The sequence below is a fragment of the Artemia sp. Qi Xiang Cuo genome, chromosome 7, assembly GCF_049724085.1.
Source record: "Artemia sp. Qi Xiang Cuo chromosome 7, ASM4972408v1, whole genome shotgun sequence".
Lineage (NCBI taxonomy): Eukaryota > Metazoa > Arthropoda > Branchiopoda > Anostraca > Artemiidae > Artemia > Artemia sp. Qi Xiang Cuo.
In genome coordinates this window covers 47,666,706-47,686,971 of record NC_142800.1, presented here as the reverse complement: position 1 = coordinate 47,686,971, position 20,266 = coordinate 47,666,706, and the positions used below count along the sequence as shown (strand labels likewise).

General features: G+C 34.3%; 1 protein-coding gene across 1 annotated transcript in view; it reads right to left on the bottom strand.

Annotated features, from left to right (window-relative positions):
• LOC148950353 (uncharacterized) overlaps nucleotides 1-20,266 on the bottom strand; it is a 253,340-nt gene that overhangs the window by 190,216 nt on the left and 42,858 nt on the right. Inside the window, exon 3 of the mRNA XM_089091845.1 lies at nucleotides 12,374-12,588. Within this exon, the coding sequence (XP_088947971.1) occupies nucleotides 12,374-12,588 (215 nt within the window). The remainder of the gene's footprint in view (nucleotides 1-12,373; nucleotides 12,589-20,266) is intronic.

The window sequence follows — 20,266 nt, the reverse complement described above, 5'->3', positions numbered from 1 at the left end:
CAATTTTTAACCATTTTTGGCACATTGCTTTGGAATACACACATGATTTCCGTGATCAGGTCTAATAATGATGACGCCATCGTATGTGACAAGCTAGACTCCAGGAGCCCATGGGGAATCCCCGATTGTAACCGAGCACGGCAAACACGTGGGTGCTTCGTAGTAACGCGCTCATCTTACGCAATGACAGCTATTTGGAGAGTTTGGAAGATAAGTGGGTCATCTTGCAAGAAGAGTAGGTACCCAAACTGTTAAAAAGTATACTTATCGGCCAGAGCAGAATGGCACTGCGACACTGTTTTCACATACATCTGAGGGCAGTTTTGACTTAGGATGCGCTAGTGCTCGAGGATTTGTAAACAATTATTTACCATATTTTAGGAGTTAGACTCAGCATATTGGAAGATTCAGGAATCAGAATCCTAATTGGCTATAAATTACAAATCTAGTTAGAATAACCTCTAAAATAGGGCTGAGGAGTTGGAGTTTTACAGCTTCACCCCACCACTCTCTCTTAGCAATCATTTTCAGAGGGTAGGGTTGATATTGGATGCAAAATTTTAGTCACTATTGAGGTATTTCCGAAAGCTATTAACGAAATACAGCGGGGGACAACAATACACATGATATAATTTCAAATTTTATTGATTTTTTTTCTTGATATTATATTCTCCCAGCTTCAAGTCGATGATACATTTTAGAAACAAACGCTCCTCATATGGCATTGTCATCTCTGAAAAATCTCTGTTCCGGCTCCAGTCCAGTTGTCTCCTAAATATGGACTCCTGGTCAGACCTTCAACCCTTATACTATTTTTATACATTTTCATTTATGATTCGATGTAACCCGCACTGTTGCTTGTCTTTTAACAACATATTTCATTGAATATCATTTTTCATTTGTGACTCGTGTTTATACTTTATGCAGTTTTTCGTATAGAATTCATTCTGATTTCTGCTTGTTGCTTGTCATTTTCATATATGATTCATTTACAAGTTTTTAGTGCTTCATTTTTGTTCATTCTTACCTTAGACTTATTTTTCATATCTTTTGTTTTATATATTTTGATTCATCCTCTTGTGTGATTTCTTTTGACGTTTTAATTTTGATTAGGCTTCCATTCTTAGATTTAGTTGTGTAACATTTTTGTTTTTGATCCTCACTGTCATTTGATCCTCAAACCTTTGGTTTGGTCGCTTGAAGTCTTTTGCCACGCTGCATAATTTTGCATTCGTCTGCTTCTCGCTTGATTAATCTTGTTCGTTATCACTTGTCTTCTAACCATAATTTGTTTGTGTTTTCTGTCATTTCTTTCGTAATTTGTTGTGATATTTCCTGTCGCTTGTCTTCTAGCCATAGATTTCGTTTTGAATCATTATTGTATGTGCTTTGTTATGATGTTTGTTGTCGCAAGTCCTCTAAGCTAACATTTGGTTATGCAGTGAATACTTTGCATAGTATGACAACTTAAAACATGCTCATATATCTGAATCAAACAATTGAATCACTCTTTGATCTGTATATTGTTTAATATGCATGTTCAGAGAGTCAAAACAAAACACTGTTGCCCTCAATCATATTCTGTCTCCCTCTCCAAACACAGAAAATGTAAATACATTCTCTGTGTGCTCAATTCCACTCGTGATTATTCTTGGCTTTTGTAAATTGAGTTATTAGAGGGAATAAAGTTTGATCCTGGGCCCAAGCCCCATCAACTCTAGACATATGTGATCTCTTTTGAGTTTTCATTCTTCGTGGACAATGTTACTTAAGGAGTGGTCTAGAATGTGAAGATCACTGACGTGATGTCTCATCAAACAGATCGTGGTAACCATCTGCAAGTAAGGAGTGACGTGGCTCAATAGAAACTGAAACTCTAAAAAGCGGAATTTCGATATCTGTAGTGAAAGTATTTCAGGTTCTACGGGACCAATAGTCACTACTCCTGTCTTCTATTATTGGTGTAACGGTGCAAGAAGAAGTTTAAATGGCGTATCCCTGTTTCCGCAACCCGGTGACGCAATTTTGTTTCAGTATTGGCAAGATTCCTTGTATTCCAGTATTTTTACTTGGGTATTCGGAGTGTGTTCGGGGTATTTAACAAGTAGTAATAATAGGGGTTACTAGCCCATCAGTTCTGTTAAAGGGAACACAGCTAGCGATACGCCTCCGCGCTTTAAATAGGTTCATAGGCAATTAATATGGGATTTTAAATGGTCAGATAGGGAAATTAACATGGGAATTATGTGACACAGATAGGGAAATTAACATCGGATTTCTACGACAGTCCTATGACGTCACGATACACCCTCGTGCTTTAAATAGATCTATAGGAAAATAGTAAGGGGTTTTAAAGACACTCTCCAAGTGTTCTCTAGCAAGCGTGATTATTTTCCCTCGAAAAATAAAAGCCCCATATAGGTGTCTATTGATTTCCCTGTAAGACAGCCAGGTGTTCCACCTAACGCCATTTTTTGTCCATTTCTCGAAAAATAGAAGCCCCATATACGACTGACTCTATTAATTTCCCTGGAAGACGCCCTTTGTGTCTCTGTAGCGCTATAAAAATGAATACAAGTTAAATCCTGACGAGTTGCTGTCACTTATCGTTTCTGATGATTACCAATGCGTAAAAGAAGAAATCTAAAGGACACAGTGTTTTGTACATACAAGTTTTATTAATAAACAAAATTACCATACATCTTTAAAGCACTTGACTCTTAGGGCACCGACATTTATATTATAGAGGTAGGAAAGAGTATTTTCAACTAGAGAGTCGTTCAATCGAGGATTCTTGCCATAAATCTCGAGAAATTGACTGTGTGCATGTCCACGACTTCGGAAAACAAAATACGGGGAGAGGATCAGGACTTTGACTAGGCGAAAAAAGCTTGAAAATGGTCTTGCTCTGGATATTTAACAAGCAGCAATAATAGGGAATTAATAGAGGAAGTCAGATAAGTAGAACCCCTAGCCCCTCGCACCTGTGCAATACAGTCCCTGTTTCTAGGTGTTGTGGCGCAAGTGACATATTTTGTAGTGAGTTATTTCTGTCTGTAATTGCTTTTGATGCTCGTATCACAAGCCTTTCCATTGTATATTTAGTTTTGAACTTGAGACTTTGCCTTGCAAGACAACTCAAGTTAGGATTACATGATAATCCTCTTTCCCCCCTAATATTTGCTTTAATTTTTGCTTTAATTATCTTGTTACACGAGTCAGTTTTCCTCAACAACCTTTTTGTGATTTTCTCGTACCGTGTCATCTTCATTTATGATTCAATGTGACCCCCAATCTTGCTTGTCTTTTAACGGTATATTTCGTTGCCTATCATTTCCATATGTGACTCATTATTATACTTTATGCAGTTTTTGGTTTGAAATTCATTCTGACTCCCGCATGTTGCGTGTCATTTTCACATACGATCCATTTACGAGTTTTGTGTGCTTAATTTTCGTTCATTCTAACCTCAGACGCTTTTTCATGTCTTTTGTTTTAGCGGTTTTGATTCATCCTCTTATGTAATTTCGTTTGACGTTTTAATTTTGAATAGTCTCCCAACCTTAGATTTGGTTGGGTATCATTTCTGTTTTTGATCTTCTCTGTCACTTATTCTATACCTTTGGTTTAGCCGCTAAGGTCCGACCGGGAGTTCATATCTGGGAGACAACTGGACTCGAGCCAGAACATCAAAAAATAGCCTATGACGATAAATCAGCTCATGTTACTAACAGGACTTCAAATAAGGACTCACTAAGAATAATCTGTTCTAAAGTTTTAGAAGCAATGCAACAGAAATTCAAGTTTTAATTTGATTAGCTTGGAAAAGCAAATTAAATATATTAAGTGAATATAATGTCTGAGAAAAGGAAATGTTGTGATTCTTTAAAAGAGATTAGTAAAGTTTTATTTTTTTCTTTATGTTAATTAATATGTTTGGAGAGATAGCTTTGATCAAAGTTTTGTTTTATGTAAACACATTTACAAAGTAATTGCCTATTATAATGAATTGGCATAGACTTTAAAACCTTATAATATTTCCAAGGGAGAAAAATTACCCCCTGCCTATATTTTGAGCTGTAGGTAAAATTCTACTTTAGCTACTTTTGAATATCTTGAGAAAGGAGTAGGTTAGGAAAATGAAATTTTCAGGGATGAGTCTACGGGCTAAAGTTTTTTTGTTGTATGCTACATAATGAGTAACTACTTTTGGGCCAAATTTCTTCTGTACAATAACAGCATAATACAGTGTTATATTCTTTAAAAATATTGCTTAAAACTAGGTTCGAGATCTACATTGAGCATGGTTGGCTGTCCAACTCGTTTGAATACGTCAGTTAGACGTTGATAGGCTTGAAAATTACGGAATTCAAATTTTACTTTCACATGCAAATAGACTTCATAACTTTGGCCTGCTACTTCAATTCCGTTTAGACAATAGTATTCTTCAAGACATCGGAATTTGTTCTTTTTTTAATCTAGAGCGATGAAAACTGAAAATATCAAGAAGTAGCGAAGTAAATAAAATGTCTTTTTTTACTAACGGAAAATAAATAGTAAATCGTTTTTTAAGAGGAGGGGAGGAGAGAAGGGTGAAGCAGGAATTTCTTTATGGAATCAATAACAATTCAGGAAAGATTGAAATTGATAGGAGAGCATGAATAGCCCTCCCGTTGCTAACAAGAATGAACTGGACAATGAAACTTTTTCCTCGGCATATGAGTGCTACTTAATTTTGTGTCGATTGAACAAAACAATTGAATTTAATAGTGAAAAATTAACTTCTCGTCTCAGGGATCATCTCCCTCACCCCAGCCAACCTACACAGTTGTACTAAAGAACCCCCCTTAATACTTGAGGAACCCAGAAATGAGAAAGGAGTATTTGGATAAGGTATGTGCCAACAGTTCCTCTAGTATTGTTGAACAGCGAGCAATGTAAAGTGGGTGGTGCGTAGTACTAGTCAATAAGAAGTCTGCGAATGCATTTGCGCAGGCGTTATGAACTAACGATAGATCTGTTGAGGCAAATGTGAAACAACCATCTTTCTAGGGAATAGCACGCCACCTTCCTGCAGATAAGAGCGATGTGGGACTCTGCAAGATGATTCCGAACTGTTCGAGAGCTTTGGAGTTGGGTAATTCTAGGTCGTTAAATCTTTAGTTGTCTCCTAAAGTGGACCTTGAAAACGCCATTAAATAGCCCCTAGTGATGCATTACGAACGCATCCCAATCTCTGAGTATCTGTTTCTTCCAATGAGATGTTTCAACAGTCAAGTATTTTGTCACGCGTCCAAATTCTACAAGAATGAAGCCAAGTGTTCTAGATGTTGGGATAACCACAGATCGATGGAATCGATCTGTGGTTATCCACAGGTCGACCCTTGCAGCACTGTTAAGGACAACCCTTGCAGCAAACCGATTAAATGCGCACTCTGTGGTTCGGACAAACATCCATGCTACAGTTTCAGCTGTCCAGAAGCGCAAAAGTTACTTGCAGTGAAGAAATGAATCGCGAATTAAGTTTGATTACTTGGAACAGCATTTTGTCACGCGTCCAAATTCTACAAGAATGAAGCCAAGTGTTCTAGATGTTGGGATAACCACAGATCGATGGAATCGATCTGTGGTTATCCACAGGTCGACCCTTGCAGCACTGTTAAGGACAACCCTTGCAGCAAACCAATTAAATGCGCACTCTGTGGTTCGGACAAACATCCATGCTACAGTTTCAGCTGTCCGGAAGCGCAAAAGTTACTTGCAGCGAAGAAATGAATCGCGAATTAAGTTTGATTACTTGGAACATTAATGGAAATGTAATCAACAAACTGCAAATCCTCGAAAACCTAATTCACAGTCATAACATTGCATGTCTCTAGGAACATTTCCTAACACAACAAGGGAATGAACTGTTAAATATCGGTGATTCCATCGATCTTTTCGCTGTTTGTGCAGATCCGAGTGGTAGAGGCCAGCCCTCAGGCGGCATCGCAATCCTTACTTCAAAGTCTTTACGCGGGACAGTTTTCCAGGTATCCGATAATTTTCTTGCGATCAAGATTGAACGGACAATAATTTTCTCAGTTTGTATGCCTACGGACTACAAATCATCTAGATCAGATTCCAGGTTCGATAGTGCTTGTCGGAAATTAGCAAACGCTATTGCCAATTGTCGCACCCAAGATTTGTCATACATTGTTGCCGGAGATATGAACTGTGATTTATTGAATTCGGAAAGCCCTAGATCCCAAGTACCCTCGACTGCATGCTCTGGTCTAAACATAATAGAAAATGATCTCAATTTCACGTATGTGCACAACTCTGGAGCAACTTCATCTATTGATTTTATAATGTGTTCGCATCAACCAGTTCCCCTTTGCCAGTCACACTAGGATACATCTATCAGCGCATCTGACCACTTACCAGCTGTTTATGTTTTCTCACCTACTACATCTTCGAAATCCAACCCTGATCTACCCAGTGGAAAAAATGGTATCAGAAAGCTATTTGGGATAAAATTAATACACCTTTGTACCCGAATGTATGTGACGATATTTTAGCAGGAATTCGCGTCCCTTATAATCTACATCATAAATGTTCTTCAGTTGCAGCAAGTGACAAACAAGTACTGATCAATATATATTGTAGCGAAATAGTTCATGCTCTGCAGTGTGCGGAAAATGCTGCAGTACCGATTTGTCGTGTTCGGATTGGCTCCGAAATACCCCACTGGTCTTATAATTCGGATCTTGCAGATGCTTGTGCGGACGTGAAATTCTGGTTACGCATGTGGATAGATAACGGCTAACCAAGGCATAGAATAGTGAACTCCATCAAATTATATACTAACCGAAGTTTTGCAAAAACCCTGTCGACACATCGTGCTCCGATTATAGTATGTGATATTAAATCTGTAAGGCAAGACCCCAATCACATGCGGAAATTCCCCAAAAAAAGAAACGTAAAGAATCAGTTGATGTCCTGGAACGAGTTTTCATAGCCCATTACTGATCTGGAAAATAAATTTTTTATTGAGCTCGATGCGAGTCTTGAGGAGTAGAAACGGGAAGTTGGTTTTGCTGTGTCTAAATCGTCAGTCAGTGAGGCACTCTCGAAACTGAAGACGAAGTTGTCGAGGGAGATGGATAACATGTTTGGATTGCATCTGCTAGCGGGAAGTCAGAACCTTGTCGAGCACCTTTGTGTCCTGCGCCAAATGATTGCTACTGCTGGTATTCTTCCAGACCTATTTTGCACGGCTGTAATTACACCTATACTAAAAAAGGGAAAAGACGGGGGCAGTGTTCTTCTTACCGCCCGATAACTGTCGCGCCTGTACTGCGCAAGCTATTTGAATTGCTCATTGTAAATATACTTAGTGCTACACGTAACACACCGAATAACCAATTTGGTTTAAAAAAGAACAAGAGTAGAAAACACGCGCATTATATGATTGCAAATTTGTTGATTGACATCGAAAATTCAAATGAGACACTACATTTTGCCAGTCACGATGTCAACCACCCGTTCTACTCCAGTTTGCACCCTCAGATGCTGTTGTCTGCTCGGAAGCGTGGCTTGAATAAGTCTATTCTAAGCGCACTGAGGAATATGCATAGTAAATTAAAAGCGCGTGTAAATGTACCCTGTGTTAATGCTTTAGCCCTATCTTCTAGTCTTATACCCATAGAGAAGGGAATACGCCAAAGGGCACTTACTTCGCCTTCGCTATTCAATAATTGTATTATCTCATCGCAAGAACCGGTTCAGTCTATATGTGTCTTTAGAGGTCTCAATGTTTCGCTGATCGATTATGCCGACGACATTTTGAACGTGAGTAAAACACTTGTAAGGAGTACGGTAACATAGGTCTTTCTTTCAATCCCCAGAAGAGTGAAGATCTCGTTTATAATAGCCGCGTTAAAGATAGTGTACCAGTTGATGTTATTTTCGGGACTTATACAATTAAATCTCTGTCCAAGATTATGTACCTCGGCCTTCCAATATACAGTTATCTTAAAAAAAAATCACGATTGTCTTGTTTCGTTGTTCGCTGTAAAGACACGCAGAGCTTATGGAATTCTCGTTTCAACGAAGTGCCACTTTAACCGTTTTCTACTCGCAAGGGTGCATAACGCTTTTGTTTTGCCACATGTGCTAGCCCTATCTCCGTTTTCGAAATTATTTACTTCGTCTGGTCGCCATAGTATTAGATCTACTTTCTACAAATATGGCAAGTATCTGCTTCGTTTTGCAATTTGGATGAGGAATTCAAAAATATCACTGCAATATGGTATAGCTGACCCGCTGTTAGCTGTACTGAATCGCCGTGCTTGATTTGCAAAGGCATTTGAACCAAGCCGCTCTTCGTTATAATTCGCAATAACTTAAATTTATCAATTTTTTTGTCGTAGTAATAATCTTATCTTGTTTTTTTGTAGTTGAGATTTCTTTGGATATGTTGTTGTTGTTTTTTTTTCTTTTCTTGTACTCCATTTACAACATTTTGTATGTTTAATAATGGGTAATAAAATACTAATAATAATAATAATAATAATAATAATAATAATAATAATAATAATAATAATAATAATACCATTGTGGCTATTCATTAAAGAGTTCTGCTTAATTGTATTGTTAACAAAATTTCTTTGATTCTTTTAAAAGTAGGGCTAAGACTACAGTTTTTTTGATAACTTGAAAATGTTTGAGATCAATTATGTAATTTTCTAAGTCTTAGATTTGTTCTATGCAAAAGTGCTATCATACTAATTTTTGTTACTTAGTCACAAATTAAATGGTTTGAAACAAGTCTGTTAGTGAACTTTAAGCATTAAACTTCATTAAGCTAAGCTTTTCTTTTATTATTAGGTCTATAATCAGAAACAATCCGATTGCTAGTTTCAAATAAAAGTACGATGGATAAAAATACTCAAACAGAAATATCTTTTTGTTGTGATTGAAATTGATTAATGATAATCCAACACTATAAAAATACCCTCGGTCATTTGGTTATGCATACGTAATAGTGAAATATAAGACATAAACATCATTAAGCCAACATTTCATTATATGATTTAGACTTGTTAGCAGAAACAATCAGACTGCTAGTTTCAAATTTAGCTATGATGGATGAAAATGATTAAACAGAAGCTTTTTGCTGTGATTGTAATAAATTTTTGATACTTTAATAACTTAAAAAATATGTAATAGTGAAATTTAACCAATAAAACTTTAAGCTTAACATTTCCTTTATTTATTACGAAGAAAAATTTGATTCTTGATACAAATAAGTGCCTTTTGATCAAGAATTCTTAGTCTTGACTAAAAAAAGGAGCCTTCTGTCTAAATTGATGATAAAATAGTGTGGAATAGTGAATAGTGAAATGGAATAGTGAAATTAAAAGTGGAACTGTTTCTCTTCTTGGGGAGCATTCAAAAGAGAACTAGAACTTTCTTCACTTCTTTGAGAAAACTCAGAATTAAACTGGAACTTTTTTCTTCTTGAGAAAAAATTCAGAAACGAATTATAGCTTTTTCTATCTTCTACGGAATAATTTAGAACAGAACGTTAAATTTTTTTCTTTTCTTTGAGAGAATTCAGAACTGAAGTGGACTTTTTTTCTCTTCATTGGGAAACTATAGAATTGAACTGTAACTTTTTCCTCTCCTTTGAGAAAATTCATTAGAGAATTTGAACTTTTCTTTTCTCTTCTTTGAGAAAACTCAGGATTAAAGTGGAACTTTTTCTTTTCTTTGGGGAAAATTCAGAACAGAACTTGAACTTTTCTCCACTTCTTTGAGAAAACTCAGAAGTAAAGTTGAACTTTTTCTATTGTTGGGGGTGGGGAATTCTGAATCGAAGTATAACTTTTTCTGTCATCTACCGAAAAATCCAGAACAGAACTTGACATTTTTTTCTCTTTTTTAAGAAAATTCAGAAATGAAGTGAAACTTCCTTTTTTTGGAAAAATTCAGTATTGAACTGTAACTTTTTCCCTTTATTGAGAATATTCACAAGAGAATTTGGCCTTTTCTTAGCATCTTTGAGAAAGCTCAGAATTAAAGTGGAACCTTTTTCTTCTTCGGGAAAAATTCAGAAGAGAACAAGAACTTTCTTCACTTCGTTGAGAAAACCCAGAATTAAAGTGTAACTATTTTATTTTTGGGGAAACATTCAGAATAGAATTATAGCTTTTTCTATCTGCTGGGGAAAGATTCAGAACAGAACTAGAAATTTCTATATCTTTATTGAGAAAACTCAGAATGAAATTGAAACTTTTTCTCTTATGGGGGGAAACATCCAGATTGGAAATAGAACCTTTTCTAACCTTTTCTAAAAAGAACACTTTTCTACCTTGTACGGAAAAATTCAGAACAAAAATTGAAATTTTGGTCTCTTATTTTAAAGATTTAGAACAAAAGTGGAATTTTTTTCTCTTCTTTGGAAAAACTCAAAATTAAACTGTAGGTTTTTTCTCTTCTTTGAGAAAATTCAGAATACAACTTGATTTTTTCTTCTCTTCTTTAAGAAAACTCAGAATTAAAGTGGAACTTTTTCTCTTCTTTTGGAAAAATTCAGAAGAGAACTAGAACTTTCTTCACTTCTTTGAAAAAAATCCGAATTAAAGTGGAACTATCTTTCTTCTTGATGAAAAATTCAGAATCAAATTGCAAGTTTTTCTATCTTCTATAAAACAAATTCAGAACAGAGATTGAATTTTTTTTCTTTGAGAATTTTCAGAACTGAAGTGGAAATTCTCTCTCTTATTCGACAAAATATAGAAGAGATTTTAATTTTGTAATCACCAGTGTGAGAGTCACTTGAAAATAAATAGTGTTGAAAACAATCACCTAATTATCTAGGTTATATTATGTTAACTGTTGTTTATTCACCTCTAGGTAGAGATGGCAGCACAGTCACTCAGAAATAGAGTCATAGTGTGAGAAACATGCACAAAGTTAGGTTCATCTAGGTTTTCTTAGAGTGGTGCGCTACTCTAAGTGAACCAAAATGAACCTACGTTTTTGCATTTCTTTCTCACTATGACTGTGTGTCCAAGTGGGTGTACTGCCATCTATCTAGATGTGAAAAAAAAATTAACATAATATAACTTATGTAATTGGGTGTATTTTTCCACACTGTTCATTTTAAAATGACTCTCAGACTGGTTATTACAAAGTCAAGTTCTCTTCTAAATTTTCTCGAAGAAGAGACAGAAGTTCCACTTCAGTTTTGATTTTCTCAAAGAAGGAAAAAATTTCAAGTTCTGTTCTGATTTTTTTGTAGAAGATAGAAAAGCTTAAAATTTGGTTCTGAATTTTCCCCCAGAAGAGAAATAGTTCCGCTTTAATTCTGAGTTTTCTCAAAGAAGTGAAGAAAATTTTAGTTCTCATCTGATTCTTTCCCAAAGAAGAGAAATAGTTCCACTTTAATTCTGAGTTTTCTCAACGAAGTGAAGAAAAGTTCAAGTTCTCTTCTAGATTTTGTCAAAGAAGAGAAGAAAAGCTACAGTTCAATTCTGAGTTTTTCAAAAGAAGAAAAAAATTTCCATTTCAATTCTAAGTTTTCTAAGTGAAGACAACAAAATTAAGTTATGCTCTGAATTTTTTCGTAGAAAGTAGGAAATGTTATACTACGATTCTAAATTTTCCCCCCAAGAAGAACAAAGTTCCACATTAATTCTAAGTTTTCTCAGTAAAGAGATAAAAATTTCTAGTTCTGTTCTGAATTTTTGTGTAGAAGATAGAAAAAGTGATATCTTGATTTTGAATCTTTCCCCAAGATAGAGAAACAGGTCCAATTTAATTCTGAGTTCTTTCAACGATGTCTCAAGTTCAAAATTAAATATACAATAGAAAGGCTTGTGATACGAGCATCAAAAGCAATTAAAGACATAAAAAACTCACTAAAAAATAAGTGGTTACAAGACAAGTGATAAAGAAAGTAATAACAAACCGCGAACGAAAATGACGCACCGAGAAATTAGCGGTAAAATGACATGTGACAGACTAAGGTCAATCGAATAGGAGTCAGATTCATGCAAAATTATAGAAGGTGACAAATGATTCCAAACACCGACATCAAAATGCATGGAAGAAGCGACAACGACAATCACATTGAGTCGCAAACGAAAAAGCTGCATAACGAAATCTTCGTTTACAACAAAAATAAAAATTACTACGGTATGGAAAATTATACAGTAAGATGTATGAGTCCAAAAAGCTAAAGCAAAGGGCATGAAAGAAAGTCTGAGATAATAGTGAACAAAAATGAAGCACAGCAAAATCTGTAATGACGTAGAGCAATCTGAAAATAAAGCACAACATTCATAAGCTTGAATACCCTTTTGTACTTAATTAAAAAATTTACCGTGTCACAGCCATCTCCAAGGTTAAGAGGCTGTGGGCCGTCTAAAACCTTTCCAACGAAAGAGTTGCATATTCTTGGTCCACTAGATTGGATTTTGATCCAAGTACTGTTTGTCCCTTCTGGTAAGTTTGGGTCAGAGAGTTCGTAAAGCCTCACACACGTTTTTTCTGACCAGTCTGAAATCGCAGAATCGATTGCTGAAATATTTCCTGTAACTAAAAAAAGTTATGTGTCTCAAATGTCTAAATTAAAAAACCAAAGGTGCATAATCTTGTAATTAATTTTAAAATACTTTTTCAACAAAAAATTTTATAAATAAAGTACAGAGTTATCTTTATATGTGAGCAATAATTGTGTATGTATGTATTTATGTATATATGTATGTTCTCGAAAATGGCTCTTGGGATATTGGTATCTTGGGATATTCTCAAATAAAAAAAAACGATCTAGATAGGTTAGAAGTCTGGAAAAAATCGTTAAGAGCCTTAGTTTTGGTTTTTCAAATAAAGTCATGTACTATGTTATTAAATCAAATAAGCATTTCTTATGACATTATATAAGTATTTTCTTATATGATATCATTCATAGCATAAATATGATTGTTGATTTTCACACGCAGCATTTATTCATATAATTTAATGTCTGTTGAAAGGACCAAAAAACGAAAATTTGCAGTTGCAGTTACTAGAAATGATGATTCTTTGGAACCAACACCTGAACTATCAAACATGATACGATGTTAAATTTAACAACCTGGGCCATCAATTGGGAAGACACTAATCCGAACAGCTAAAGCAAAGGCCATTACTAAATTCTGTGAAGAAATCAAAATCCAAAAACATATCAAAAATGAAAATGAAGAGCAAAGACAAGGAAGGTTAGAAAATATGCGAAAACGACAACTAGAGCGTGTTAAAAATGAAAATGAAGGGCAAATACAAACGCGGTTAGAAGATATACGACACCGAATAAGTGAGGGAGTCAGAAATGAAAAGTAAGAGCAGCGAGTCAATGAAAATCAACCTGGACAACAAGAATCAAAACGTGTCAAAATTGAAAATGATAGCGATAATCATTGGATTTGGGATTGTGACATGGATAAGGTCATCAATGCCTACCATACCTTTGTTAAGAAAACAAAGGGTCCGCGATATGTATTTCATAAAGACGAAAGATAAACCGAGGTGTAAGGAAGCAATCAAATTGAAAACGATAGCGATGATGATTGGGTTTTGGATTGTGACATGAATAAGGTCATCAATGCCTACCATACTTTTGAAAATCAAAAATATGGACTGGGTAAATCCTTGGAAGAAATAAGAAGCTTCTGTCCCACCCTCTGACCAATTAAAAGAGACAAAATTTTGGCGATATGTCTTTCACAAGGACAAAAGACAATCCAAGGCAAAAGAAGAAGTTTTGGTCCCACCACCTGAACTATTAAAAGAAACAAAGATTGCCGTCAATGCCTTCCATACCTTGTAGAATCAAAAACCTGGACTAGATAAATCATTGAAAGAAAAAGAAGTTTTTGTCCCACCACCTAAACAATGAAAAGAAACAAAGGCTCACCAATATGTCTTTCTTAATGACAAAAGACAAGCCGAGGCAAAAGTTACAGATCCAATAAAAAAATGTAATTTTTCAAGAGCATCACTTCTAATTTAAGGTCCATTTGGATGTCATGACATTAAGAATAGACTCAAATTGTCTGCGTTTAGAAGACAAGCGGTAGTGAGAATCTATATTTAGAAGCCTGCCACGTGCCCCATACCTTTGTTAAAAAATCAAAGGTTCGGCGAGACGTATCTCATAATGATGAAAGATAAGCCGTGATCTAACGAACCAAACAAATTGAAAATGATAGCAATGATGATTGGGTTTTAGATTTTGAAATGGATAAGGTCATCAATACCTACCATACTTTTGAAAATAAAAAAATGGACTGGATAAGTTGTTGGAAGAAAAACAAGTTTTTTACCCACCACCTGAACAATTAAAAGAGAAAAGGTTCTAGGATATGTTTTTCATGATGACAAAAGACCAGCCAAGACAAAAGAAGTTTGTCGCACAACCTGTACAATTAAAAGAAACAAAGGTGGTCGTCAGTAGGGAAACCCTTTCGATTCCGACGGGGCCCTACTGCTGCCATCTATAATAGAGTCTAAAGCCGACAGCTTATAATTTTTTCAAGGATTATTGATCCACTAACGGGTCAATGACACCTTTTTCAAGGTCGACTTATTTGTTGTTTCTAAGTGTATTGAATCCGGGACGAAGTTTACACATGCACATTGAATTCTAACGGGGCACTGTATTGATTGAAGCTAACGGGACAAGATCACGAGTCTCTTTCTAATCAATCAGGGTGTCGGAAATATTAGCGGGACAGGATTGTAGAGAATATAAGGAAAGGATTTTTGATATAGTTTTTATTAGTGTGTGAATAGAATTCAAGGAGTGAGAACATTTTGACTTTACTCATTAGGATATATTTGTAATAATGATGAGCGGAATGTTTACACTAGTAGAAATTGATGGTGGAGTTGGTACCAATGATACAAAAGCACCAAACATTGCGGTAGAAATCACGAGAGGATTACGGCTTTGTCTGGAATGGGATGAAGTATATGCAAGATATGTGATATCCTTGAGCAATGATATGACAGCCCTAATAGGGAAATGATAGAATAATGTCTTTTAAAAATTGTTGGTTAGTATTGGGGTATGCATAAAGTTTAAGTTAATAATAGAGCATCACTGGGACAGCCATGGAGTGTTTATGAGCAAGCATAGAGTACGATTGATGTAGCAACATAAATAAAAAAAATGAATAAAAAAAATTTGAATAGTTTTCCAAGTCTAAGAAATTCCAAGTAAGAAAAAAAAGAAAAGGGCTACTACTAACATTTTTTTTCTAATAGTAAAAGTCACGACTAACATACCTATTTCATTCTCATTTTGTATTTCGAAAATGTCAAATTTGATTTTTTTTTTTTAAGTATATTTCATGTCATTCTAACAAATATAAAAAATCTAGAAAAAATTTCTATGTTTAAAAAAATAAACAAATAAAAATAAAAGTTAAAAAAAGTAAAAAAAATTGAACTTCATAAGAAAAGTATACAAAAATGGGGAGGGGGACAAAAAGTTGGAGGTGGGCTATTGGGGCCCTTGGAGGTTTGGGCATGGACGACTAATGGCTGTCGTGTCATTGCCTAAAATGTATACAGCTTTAATAATTTCAACTTTATGTATATTTCCGATACTACACAATATTTTACATTAACTGTAATCCTCATTTGGTACTTGTGTATTATACCAACCATACTTATACATTTATAATTCCCGCGTTAAATATATTCGGAAATTTAAATAATTATTCTCAATACATCTCTCATAAAAAAAATGATATGTGTCTCTTAATGGAATTACCGTTCCCTGAGATTTATCCTTTAGTTAATAAGCAATTAATATTTCAAGCCTCTCTGTTTTTAAATAATTATTCTTTGTGATATCCATATGCACGCAATAACTATGTGACATGATTATGCAAGAATCACGTGTCAAATTCCTGAAGAAACAATCTGTCAATCATCTGTTATCTGTCACTTGGGTTCTACCGCCTCTCTCTCTCTAAAGTAGGTCATATTTTTTCTGTTGGTGTTCTGGCGGGGGTCCAGTTGTCTTCTAAATATGGAGCTCCCCGTGAAATAGCAAAGGTTCTATACTGCTAAAAATTATGAAATTTTTTAAATGAAAATTTGAAGAAGTCGAAATTAAATGAACAAAAACTTGAAAAAGACCAAGCTACTTGAACAAAAATATGAAAAGATAATATTACTTGAATAAAAATTAGAGATAACAAAATTACTTGATTTTTTTTTAAAAACTCAAAATAATAGGAGCAACAAGTTTAAATGAACAAATTTATTAGAACAAAATTTAAAAATAGATGAAATTACCTGAATAAGAATTTGAAAACAACCAAATTACTTTTAAAAACTTTTCCACAAAAGTCGAAAGAAACGAAATTACTTGAGTATTAAAAATATGAAATGACAAAATTACATGAAAAATTAAAAACTGTCAAATTGCTTAAAAAATATTGAAAAATATAAAAATGATTGGAACAATATTTAAAAAAGTTGAAGCTACTTCAACAAAATTTAGAAAAGGACAAATTTTAATTGTCCAAAAACTAAAATGGTTGAAACTTTGAGCAGGAATCCACAAAACAAAGTTTAAATTGATGAAATTTTTTGAATGGAAATTTGGAAAATTCAAAATTAAATGGATAGAAACTTTGAAAAGACCAAATTACTTGAACAAAATATGAAAAAGATGATATTGCTTGAATAAAAATTGAAGATGACGAAATTATTTAAATAAAATGTTTAAAAACTCAAAATATCATAGAAAAAAAATTTAAAAAGACCAAATTACTCGAAAAAAGTTAAAAAAAACACAAATTACCTGAACAAAAATTCTGAGAACACATAAATTTCTTGGACAAAACGGAAATGATGAAAAACTGTGCATACAAGTCGAAAGAAACGAAATTGCTTGAGATAAGGAATGTGAAATGACAAAATTAGTTGACCAAATGAAAAAATAAGAAATTGCTTAGACAAAAGCGAAAACGATTACACTAGTTGGAACAAAATTCCAAGAAGTCTAAGTTACTTAAACAAAATTTAGAAAAAGATCATGTTTACTTCAATAAAAACAGAAATGGTGAAAACTCTTGGCAAAAATCCAAAAAATCCAAAAGATGAAAATGTAGAAATTATTTGAGCGAAGATTGAAGAAAGACGATATTGACTTGAAAGACGAAAAGAAAAAAAGGACAATAAAAAATAAAATTACTTGAACAAAAATATGAAAGAGCTAGAATCACGTTGAAAAGAAAAATATTTCAACAACTGGAGCAAAAACTGAAACATGAAAACCTTGGGAGCAAAACGGAAAAAAAACTATAAGCCACAAAAATTGAAAGTGGCTAATTTATTTAATAAAATGGAAAACTGTATAAATAAATAAACGAAAATTCAAAAATATGAAATAGCTCGATCCAAAACTTGAGCCGAAATTGATGAGAAAACATATATTGAAAAGACAAAACTACTAGAAAAAATTTGAAAAGGTTGAAATTACTTGAATAAAATTCTTAAAAATACCTAATTTACTTGAACAAAGGCTGAAATGGTGAGAACTGCAGAAAAAAAATAGCAAAATGACAAAAATACTTGAAAAGAACTAAATTACTTGAATAAAATTGAATTGGTGAAAACTTTGGGCCTAAAAATTAAGAAAGACAACATTCCTCTTAACAAACATGAAAAAACGAAATTACTCCAAGAAAGAATAAAAAAACGAATTATGAAAGACAAAAATCGAAAAAACAAACAAACAAAATTATCTCAACGAAAATTGAAAATTCCAAAAAATTTATGACAAAAAATAAAATCTGAAAGTTTCACCGACAAAAACTTAAAATGATATAAAATTATCCATCTAAAAACAGTAAATTTAAAGACTGTGACATTGAGCTGAATTCTTAGACTTGATTCTGGACTGAAATTGAAATGTATTATTTCAAAAAATAGAAAATTTACATTTTTGCTCGACGAAAATTGTTTAATTGTAAAATTTACAATTAGAAATAAAAATCTGTGAATTTATTCCATAAAAATTGGAAATATGTGGAATCTACATAAGAATAAAGAAAAAACAGATTAAGCTCGATAATAATCAAAAATATATGAAATGCTTTCAAAAAAAGCTGAAAAGCTATAGAAATATTTGCTAAAAAGTTAAAATGGAAAAATGTGAAATCGCACAGAAAAAACGCTGAAATGTCAAAACATTCGGACAAAATACGCAAAAAGACAGAAACATGTAAAAAACGAAATGTAAAATGGCAAAAGCTTAGCGACAAATGCATGGCTACCACAGATTCACCCCTTAACATCACTTGCGGACACCGACACATAGAGCAAGTCGTCCATTTTAAATACTTGGGAAGCAGAATACAAAGCACCGGATCGACCATAAAAGAATTACTCAAAAGAATCGGCCAATTCAATGGGGCCTTCAATAGATTATGGAAAGTTTGGCCGTCCCAAAGCTCCTCTATACAGCTAAAGCTACGACTCTTCAATAGCAGTAGTACCCCTACTCTGCTATCTACGACACCCCTAGGGAAATTAACACAGGAAATTTACCAAGTGGATTTCCTAGCTCTTCGCACCTGTTCTAGGCTGGCAAGATTTCTAGCGCATGTTTTGTCAATGTGACATACCCCTTTGTTTTTTCTATGAAACAACCCTTGTTTTTTCTGTGACAAGCCCTCTAATATCATGGTACACACCCTTTTGTTTTTCTATGACAGTCCTGTTACATCACACGACACGCCACATTGAATTTCTGTTACATCCCTCTGACGTAACGGAACACACCCCTGAATGAAGCGCATGTTACATCACGTGCCACACCTTCGCCTTTAAAGGGTCAGATAAGTGGAGCTACCAACCCCATGTTGTGCTTTGTTTCGCCTGAAACCCAAAAATCTTTTTTTCTTCTTCATTAACTTAATGGCGGTACACACTTTGCGTAAGGTCAGCGCATCTTACGCATGGACAGCTCATCAATCACTGCCGGATAATACCATTTTGACATTTTTCTCCAAAAAGCCTCGTGAAATTTTCTTTTTTTTCGGCGTTTTATTTTTCACTCGAAACACCTTTCAAATTTTTTTTCTTTTTTCCTTACTTCTTGACCCCGCTAGGACTCGAAAGGTAATTCCCATCCAATGTAACTCACTCTAACCGAGAGAACTAAGAAGACATTCCAAGTGTTCTGTATTAGAGAAAAACTTTCAGTAAATAACAAAAGCCCTCTGACGTCACAGAAGCCATAGGAAAAATAGTATTTGATTTTAAATGGAGCCCTCTGACGTCGCGGATGCCATAGGAAAAATACTATTGAATTTAAAGCGCACAGGTAGGGGAATTAACGCAGGGAAATTAACATAGGGAATTAGTATTGTCTGTCTAATGGTACCGTGTTTCATCACAGTACACACCCATTTTCCGCGCAAAAATTGTTTTTAGGCAAATTCCCACACTGTTTCTATGCAAAAACACTAAAAACATGCTCCCGGGTGCTAGAAGCCATATTATGGATCCACTATGCAAAACATGCTTCCCAAGAACTAGAAGCCATATTGTTTTTTCTCCTATGCAAATCATGCCTCCCCCACAATATTTTGCAATTGAAAGCCTTAGAGGGCTTTCCCTTCAAAGATCCCGGCACTGGCTGTTACAGAAAGTGATTCTTGATATAATAATTTTGTATGTGACATTGCTTCAAATAAACAAATTGAAACACATGAATTTTATTACATGGATCAGAGTAGTATTATTGACTTTACAAAGAGATTTAATAAAAATGAAGTTATATTATATTGTAGAAAATGTGACCCCGACTTTGCATGTCAATATGCATACAACTTGAGTCCTAACGAGCTGTTAACACTTATCGTTTCTAATGATAACCTACACATAGAAGAAGAAATCTAAAGGAAACGATGTTTTGTATAGATACAAATTTTATTAATAAACAAATTTACGTACATTTTTAAAGCCTTTTACTTTAAGGGCACCGAAATTTATATTATAGAGGTAGGAGAGAGTATTTTCAACTAGAAAGTCGATCAATCAAGGATTGTCACCATAAATCTTTGTTAAAGATGGGGGGCTCCTAGTAGGCAATTTTAGAGGAGGGGGATATTATCAAAGGTGAATTTTTAGGCACTATTGAGGTATTTCTGAGAGCCTTTAACGAAATACAATGTTTTTGAGACAGGACAATTCAAATGGGAAAAACAGG